The 9,000-nt window shown below is 36.3% G+C and overlaps 1 protein-coding gene and 1 long non-coding RNA gene across 2 annotated transcripts; both read left to right on the top strand.

Annotated features, from left to right (window-relative positions):
- Positions 1–3,877: 3,877 nt before the first annotated feature.
- LOC147854723 (uncharacterized) lies at positions 3,878–4,215 on the top strand. The gene is made up of 2 exons (XR_015531013.1): positions 3,878–3,907; positions 3,968–4,215. It is a non-coding gene; the product is annotated as an uncharacterized LOC147854723 (long non-coding RNA).
- A 3,017-nt stretch (positions 4,216–7,232) lies between these two features.
- On the top strand, positions 7,233–8,425 carry LOC147854722 (uncharacterized). The gene has a single exon (XM_087331576.1). It carries the CDS (start codon positions 7,311–7,313, stop codon positions 8,124–8,126), a length of 816 nt encoding a protein of 271 aa, XP_087187702.1. The 5' UTR covers positions 7,233–7,310; the 3' UTR covers positions 8,127–8,425.
- The last annotated feature ends 575 nt before the right edge of the window (positions 8,426–9,000 follow it).

The raw sequence follows: 9,000 nt of genomic DNA, 5'->3' as shown, positions 1-9,000 counted from the left end.
CATCTCCAAATTCGTGGTGGCCACATACCAAACGCCCCTTGGTGCCTCCAATATCGAGTGCACAATAGGCTACAAGCTTAGGTGGCTCCCAAAAAAGCAAAGGTACAACCTCCATACTGTAAAAAAGCAAAATAAAAAACTTTGGATTAAAAAAGCCAGCGTTTAAAAAAGAAAAAAAGAAAAAAGAGAGATATTTAGCTTTAAAAACAAAAAAACGATGATTTTATTTATAGATATGGTTTGTTTTTTTTCTCATCGTCTATAAATAAGAAACCCGATTAGTATCTTTTTCTAAATTAATATGTATACATTATTATTATTTTCGAAGAAAACTACAAATATATAGGATTTTAGTAAAAAATCCAAAAAACATAGTAAGCGTGCCTGATAAATTCCGAAAACATTTCCATAGGCCCAGGAGAGTGTGGGAAATGTAAATATGCAAAAAAATTGACTATGCGTAAATTATCAGTTTTTTGTATAAATTCTGATTTTTTTACGTGTTTATGTATCTTATACCAGTGCTAACACTCCTATATGGTGTGTTTCACTGATATTATTTGATAATGATGTTAACATAATTTATTTCTCCCCAATTGATTCATTTATATGGAGCATTTTTTTAAAAAGGCTACAATATTTTTTTTTGCACGATAAATTGTGATTTTGTAGTCCTTTTGACATGCATGAAATCATAACTTATTCATTATTCTATTGATATTTTTCTCATTACTTTCTATATTATTTGTTATTTTTTTCAAATATTATTTCATTTGATTTAAAATACAAATGATTACTAGGATTGAGGTAATGAATGACATGCAAACTGATGAGCTTAGCAATTATTTGCTATCATGAAAGCTCTATAATATACCATAAACATGGGAGCATTACAAGATGATAATGCTTATGTGACCATTTTGCTTATTATCTTTAGTAATGTTTTTTCTACTAAGATTTTTTGTTGAGCAATGGTCATAGTGACGGACAAGTAGAATTTCGCGTGTCCAAAGTCCTTTGAGAGATTATGGATCATGCATGAATCTTGTCTCGGAAAAAGCTGTACAAGTAGAATTTCGCATGTCCAAAGTCCTCTCAGAGATTATGAATCATGCATGAATCTTGTCTCGGAGAAAGCTACAACTCGTTACCTACCAAAAAGAGTCAAGTGGAGAAGACGGCAAATGTAGAAACCAACCTTCTCCAACAGATCATGACGATTCAACCACCTTTGGTGCAAATACCTGCCACAAGTAAGCAAGCTTTTGGGTTAGATAGCTTTTGATTGTGAGACTTTGTTGTATTGCTGGAATCCACCGCACAACTTGTGGATGAAGGCATCCCACTCACTCTCGAAACCACCACATTGCCCGAAGGCACACATGCAGTCAAACAACCACCTGAAGGCGAGGTACCACAGGTTTGTTAGCTAGCAGTGGGGGGGACTCAAATTTTCACCCTTAGTGTTCGAGCTTTCCTCTACTACCACTACACTGACACCTTAGTGGTAATAATCTTTGCAATATTCATAAACATACTATTAGAAAGTTGATACCCATACTCATAACGTACTCCATAGTGAAAAATTTAAAAAAGCTTCCAATATTTATAGTTTTGAAAGGAAAAATGATGGAATCGTATAATTCCATTTGAACCTATCATCAAGAATGGTAAGAACGTTAATCCTACTCTAGAATGATGTTAGATTCATAGCACATATCTCATGTTTGTTTTCTCCAAATTCATAGCACATACGTTAGATTAATTTATGTGATCAACTCATATTGTGATTCGTATTCAAAGTAACATTATATCAAGTGATTTGATATTTAAACCATGTAACACACTCATATTTGAATCACTACCATTGTTTCATATGCAAACAACGTCTAATTTAAAGCAAGAAATAGAGTCATAGTCACATGATGTATTTTAAATATGAGTTCATAAGTACAATAGTGAACAATGCTTATAGTGTAGTTTTGCTTCTTCAATGGAGAAAAATGCAAAGTAGCCGGTAGATTTTGAACCTTTTTCTTTTAATTTGTTTAATTTCATTCCATTTCCTACATCGATCGATACAGTAGCGAACGTTTGCCTGCGTGAACACCGATCTTCAACAGCAGCCCCGCCAACGAAGCCATTGGCGTCCCCAACCCATTCTTCGATCCTTGCCTTCAAATACCCCCCTTCCATTCTGCAATCTCTTCTCCTTTTGTTGTGAGGGTAAGAGTTGCCCTTGTTTTCGGCCAGAGATATTCGTCAAGGGTAAGAAAGGCCATTCTTCTTATTCGTAATTTATTACTAACTTGTGCTTACACATAGCTTATTGTGAAGTGCTACTGCAATCCGTTTCATCCGTATGAGACATTTGCAGTTTGTTGTCGACACTTTTGGAGGGTAAGATATTCGTCATTTATTACCGAATTTAGCTTTATGACAAATGCTACCATAATTTATTACCGACTTCAGCTTACACAGAGCTTGATGCCAAATACTACTGTAATCCGTATCACTTGTATGAGATGATGACATTTTTTTGGACTGTTTGGGAGTCTGGGACATTGCAAAAAATTTCCACCCTCTCATACCTGTATTGTATTTCATATTTGTTTCTTCGTGCATCTGCAATCTATATACATAAATATATCAATCGCATTTTAATTTTGATGCAGCCTTTTTCTTTTATAAAAATTTTGCTACAAGTTTGGCTAATTTTTATAGTAATGTTGATGGCATGGTATCCAACGATAAACGGGAGTAGGCGGGTTACTTTATGATAAGCTGCTTGTAGCATTATCATGAGATTGTAAGGATGGCGCAAGAGAATGCCGATTTTTTTGCTTTACCTCATGAAGGGCCATCATCTCTTCGTCATGTTGTCTATCGTTTTGCTTGGCCACGAATCTTTGTTGTGCAGGGATTAGCTGATGACAGACATGAACAACCATGGTCTCTTCACTGCATATGGCATCTCTTTGGCCAAGAATCTCTGTTCCACCATTCCATGAGATTCCTACCACAACTATGGATGTTTAAGTTGATGATGGAGTTGAAAGTGCATCATCCGGAGTTTCATCATCACGTGTCGTTGATTCTCTGCATCCTCCTTCACCTACAGGTTGGGCAGATATACCTCCTGCTAGGTCCCAATTCATGTGTATTACTAGGGAGGGTGCGAATGGCCCATTTGATTTGCCATTTCCAGATTTATTGAAAAAGGAGGATTTTAGTGGCCTTTTAAATGTTTCATTTAGAAGGCTTTTGGTCAGCATTTCGTCTCTACCTCCAGCCCCAAGAATTTCAATGGAGTATAATTTCAATGGTCAGCATTTCATCTCTACTTGGAAACCTTATGATCGTACAGACAGAGCAAAAATCTCTCTTATTTTTAGACGCAAAGGATACAGTCTGAAATCTACACGAATCTTGCACACTCTATGGCCGATGATATATTACGAGGTGCTGATTTGGTTGATTTTTGTGTTTCATAGATGAAATCCTTGAATGAAGCTGCAAATAAGTTCTTAGAGGATGCAAAATCTAAAGGCTTCTCTAGCAGTTCGCCAATGGAAGAACAAGAACAAAGCATTAGGGCTTGTGTAGATATTTTCACGTATGTTGTGTCAGCCCTTGATGCTGTATTTGCTACGAAGGATACAATTTTACGTCAAATGTTGTTCACAAGTATTGAAGACCCAAATATTGAAAAACTTCAAGGATATTTACAGACTTACTTGGAGTGCTTGTCTAAAAATGTCAAGTTATTACAATCAGTAAGTTAAATAATTAAAATTAATGCTCTTTTTAGGTTGATTGTTTTGCTTGTATGTAGGTTTCTTATCTAATCTCCTTTCAGGTTTCACGAGGGTTGGAGGTTTATGGTGGTCATGTTTCTATTAAGAAGGTATCAAAACTCTCGTGTTCATGACCTTTTGGATTATGTGTATACCAATCTTTCCTTCAGGAGGAGAAAGGTGGCAAAATCAATGAGTTGCAGCTTGCCCTTACCTACTTCGGTTTCTTATTAACGATCTTTTTTCTCTATCCGACCCTCTATATTGATATTAAGGATGGTCAATTGTCATTGACATCTGTTGGGATAGTTTCTCTTTTATTAGTTTTCTTGTTGGGTGTTGCTTACAGAGTCTTAAAATTCATGGGCTTGATATGTTGACGAATGGTCATAATGCAATGTTGTGAAGGAATTTTTTTTTCTGAGGGTTGTGTGTAGTGGCCTTTCTCTATTTTTATGGTTCACATGTTAAATGGCTCCTTTGTTTTGGTTTCTTTACATGTTTATGTTTTAATGTTTGGTTGTGAACGTGCCATTTGCAGAATTTAGACGTCCAATTGATCTCGATGTACATGCTCGTTTTTGATGTTTTTCTATATATTTGGATTTCACTATGTATCTTTCTTGTTTATAGATGCAACAAAGTTTAAATGGTTCCTTTGTTTTGGTTTCTTAACATGTTTATGTTTTAATGTTTGGCTGTGAACGTGGCATTCGAAGATTTTAGACGTCCAATTGATCTCGATGTATGTGCTAGTTTTTGATGTTTTTCTATGTATTTAGATTTCACAATGTATCTTTGTTGTCTATAGATAAAACATAGCTTTATTTGAATAGATGTGATATATTGGTATGGGTTGTTCAGGAAGGGGAAAAAAGCGACGTGTATTATGTCACAAGCTTCAACACCAACATCAGGCGAAATCCTTGAATGAATCTTTTGAATGAAGCTACAAATAAGTTCTTAGAGGATGCCAAATCTAAAGGCTTCTCTAGCAGTTTGGCAATGGAAGATTCAAGAACAAAGCATTCGGGCCTGTGTAAATCTTTTGACGTATGTTGTGTCAACCCTTGATATCGTATATACTGCGAAGGATACAATTCTACGTCAAATGTTGTTCACAAGTATTGAAGATCCAAATATTGAAAACCTTCACGTATATTCAAAATGTTAAGTTATTAAAATCAGTAAGTTAAATAATTCAAATTAATGCTTTTTTAAGGTTGAATGTTTTCCTTGTATGTAGCTTTGTTATCTGATCTCCTTTTAAGTTTCACGAGGGTTGAAGGTTTATGGTGGTCATGTTTCTATTAAGAAGGTATCAAACCTCTCGTGTTCATGACCTTTTGGATTATGTGTATACCAATCCTTCCTTCAGGAGGAGAAAGGTGGCAAATTCAATGAGTTGCAGCTTGTCCTTACCTACTTCGGTTTCTTAGTAACGATCTTTTTTCTCTATCTGACCCTCTATATTGATATTAAAGATGGTCAATTGTCATTGACATCTATTGGGATAGTTTCTCTTTTAATAGTTTTCTTGCTGGGTGTTGCTTAAAAAGTCTTAAAATTCATGGGATTGATATGTTGACGAATGGTCATAATGCAACGTTGTGAAGGAATTTTTTTTTTCTGAGGGTTGTGTGTAGTGGCCTTTTTCTATTTTTATGGTTCACATGTTAAATAGCTCCTTTGTTTTGGTTTCTTTACATGTTTATGTTTTAATGTTTGGCTGTGAACGTGGCATTTGCAGAATTTAGACATCGAATTGATCTCGATATACGTGCTAGTGTTTGATGTTTTTCTATATATTTGGATTTCACTATGTATCTTTCTTGTCTATAGATACAACAGAGCTTAAATGGCTCCTTTGTTTTGGTTTCTTAACATGTTTATGTTTTAATGTTTGGCTGTGAACGTGGCATTCAAAGATTTTAGACGTCCAATTGATCTCGATGTATGTGCTAGTTTTTTATGTTTTTCTGTATATTTGGATTTCACCATGTATCTTTGTTGTCTATAGATAAAACATAGCTTTATTTGAATAGATGTGGTATATTGGTATGGGTTGTTCAGGAAGGAAAAAAAACCACGTGTATTATGTCACAAGCTTCAACACCAAAATCATTTGTAGTACTAAATTGGGTGATAAAGCGTAAGGATGTCAATATTGAATGTTGCAACTTATATTTTGTACAATTGACATGCACATATTGGTTTTGTCCTTCATTTTATTGTTGGTACTTGTTGTGCATAAAAATGTAGAGGCGACATTGGATGAAACTATATATGTGACTGATATGTGGTGATTCGCCCAGTTGTTAATGGCTTTTTCTTTAGCCCTCTGGAATAGGTGTAGATAGTACATACGTGGTAAGTGGTCAATCTTCTCTTTTGAGTGTTTCCGTAATAGACGAAGTCCCAAAGTAATGAAGGTGGATTTAATGAAGGAGGATGGTTTTAGTGGCCTTTTAAATGTTTCATTTAGAAGGCTTTTGTTCAGCATTTCGTCTCGACCTCCAACCCCATGAATTTCAATGAAGTATAATGTTTTGATCTTCTCACTTGGAAACCTTATGATCCTTCAAAGAAAGCAAAAATCTCTCTTATGTTTTGACGCAAAGGAGACAGTCTGAAATCTACACGAATCTTGCACACTGTATGGCTGATGTTATATTCCGAGGTGTTGCTCCATATCCTCTAAATATTTATGTGTATGCACTTCGAACATCATTAGATTGGTACATTAGTAAGGTATAATCTAAAACCCTTGTTATCTGTACACATTTTGTTTTTTATGTGCAAGCAACTACTTGTGTGTTTTTTTGGTTATTACGAGATGTAAATATATGTTTTTCTTGAAATTTTGGAGAAAGTGTATATTGATTTGGTTGATTTTTGTGTTTTATAGGCGAAATCCTTGAAGGAAGCTATAATTAAGTTCTTAGAGGATGTAAAATCTGAAGGCTCCTCTAGTAGTTTGGCATTTGTAGAATTTAGACGTCCAATTGATCTCGATGTATGGGCTAGTTTTTGATGTTTTTCTATATATTTGGATTTCACCAATGTTGGGCAAAGTCTCAGGAACAATGTTAGTGTTCCAGTTGAATTGGGACTTTTGGCGTTTTTTGCCAAATCTGATTCCCTGTATCTTCTGCCAAATTTGTTCCTCTATGCTTTTTGACTAGTAGAAATCTCTAGAATCTATATTGTTCTTTCTACCCTCAACATCTCCTATACCTGCTGTCCTAAGACACCATGGAGTTTGAATGGACCGAAAATGAAAACATGGATCTTAACACGCATGACGAGGGTCCAGATCCATGGAAGACCCCAAGAAAATATTATAGACGAAAAGGACGGGATGGAAACACCCCAAATAACATTAGAAGGACCCACAAGGCACCTAGAACGCAAGCCCCATCCGACATTCCATTTGATGTCGAAAATGGGAAACATGATTTATTATGCCATTTGATTGCGCAAGAGATCAATCTTATTAGAGAGGATATAGAAATGACACTAAAAGAAGAAATGGAAAAGGAGATAGAGAAACAGAAAACAGAATTGTATGCCTCTCTCAAAGCTAAGTTATTAGAAGAGATGTGGAAAGACATAATAAGCCATGTGGAGAAATCACACTTAGAGCTCAAGGAGGACATAACACAATACCTTAAGGATGAAATATCCTCAAGTAAGGTTGAGTTAGGAGCTATAAAAGTGGATTTAGAAAAAGGACAAGAAGCAGTGGAAAGATGCATCTCTATAGTGAAAGCCAATGTCACGAAGGAAATGCAAACATGGGCAGACATGGCCAAAGATGCTAAAGCTCAAGTTGAGCACACCCAAAACGAAATTAAAGCAAATGCTCCTTGGATAGAGGTAGTAAAAAAGCAAAAAGGAACATCCATGGATAGGATGACAATGATGAATGCTACTTTAGAAGAAGAAGCCAAGAGGAAAGCTCGTGCGTTGCATGTACGAGTGGTTGGTTGGGCTGAAAAGGGAAGTCCACAAGAAGATGCCAAGAATCTCGGAATAAAGATTGGAGCATTAGATATTCCATTTACTTTGGCGTGGAGGGTGGGAAGAGATGAATCTAGAGCTAAAGCCCTTATTATCCGCTTCATGGATATTGACAAGAAAAAAGCTTTCCTCTCTAAAAGAAAGGCACTCAAGGGTGAAAAAATATACTTAGACGATGATCTCACTCCAGCCCAAGTGACACACCGCAAAGAAAACATGCCACGAGTGCTTGATGCAAGAAAGGAAGGAAAATGGGTTGTACATAGAGATGGCAAGGTCATTATTATAGAGAAGAGAACCGCATGACACTATATGGCCTATGAGACCCTATGCATGACCATATGGAATTGCAACGGCTCTCTACGAACAGATGTCGGATATTTTGAAGATACATTGAAAAACACAGATATTGCTATGTATATAGAGACTCACCAATGCATGGTTAGCAAACTCCCCAAGGTACAAGGATATAGATGGGAGTCAATATGTCTCCCCCAACCTCGGACATGAGGAAGCACTAGAGGTTCGGGAGGAGTGGTTGTGCTATACAAAGAGGAGCTCCATGGTAGAGTGCATGTTGTCCATAAGGATGTAGATGCATGCTACATGTGGATACGAATAAAAAGAGGGAATCTTAGGGAATTATATATTGCAATTTGCTACTATCCACCTGCCTAATCAAGGTTTGCACCTCTAGGTGAATCACCATATCAACCACTATATGATGATATCATAAGATTTGCTAGTATGGGGGACATAATACTATTAGGAGATTTTAATACACGAACCAAGGATGAGCAAACAATTATGTTTAACACGAACGAGGCTGTTTATGGAGAAGTTATGGCGGAAGAGCTTGGTCTAAAGCGACAAGCTCAAGATATGAGTGCTATAGTTGAATATGGAAAACACTTTCTAGCCTTGGGAAGCGCGTATAGATTTGTGATATATAATGGCTTGTCACAATGGCCTAGATCAAATGCTTTGACATGTTGGAACCCAAAAGGGGGTGCAAGCACAATTGATTATCTAATGGGATCTCCATCTCTTATACCTGAAATAAAAGTGTTCGCTATATCGGGAAGACCTATTGGCTTGGCAGTTGATCATGCATATCTACGCTTTGAGGTAAAGGATGGATGCACAAAGGATATATATGCTAAGGAGAGTGGGTTGCCTA

Source organism: Azolla caroliniana, unplaced genomic scaffold, assembly GCF_043228905.1.
Source record: "Azolla caroliniana isolate FFs.n. ecotype wild unplaced genomic scaffold, voAzoCaro1.0.p SCAF_15, whole genome shotgun sequence".
Taxonomy (NCBI): domain Eukaryota; kingdom Viridiplantae; phylum Streptophyta; class Polypodiopsida; order Salviniales; family Salviniaceae; genus Azolla; species Azolla caroliniana.
The sequence above is the reverse complement of the archived record's forward strand: the minus strand, read 5'-3'. Positions and strand labels throughout refer to the sequence as shown.

Excerpts from the sequence above, each read along its gene's own strand:
- LOC147854722 (XM_087331576.1), top strand. The coding sequence starts at position 7,311 with ATGACACTAAAAGAAGAAATGGAAAAGGAGATAGAGAAACAGAAAACA.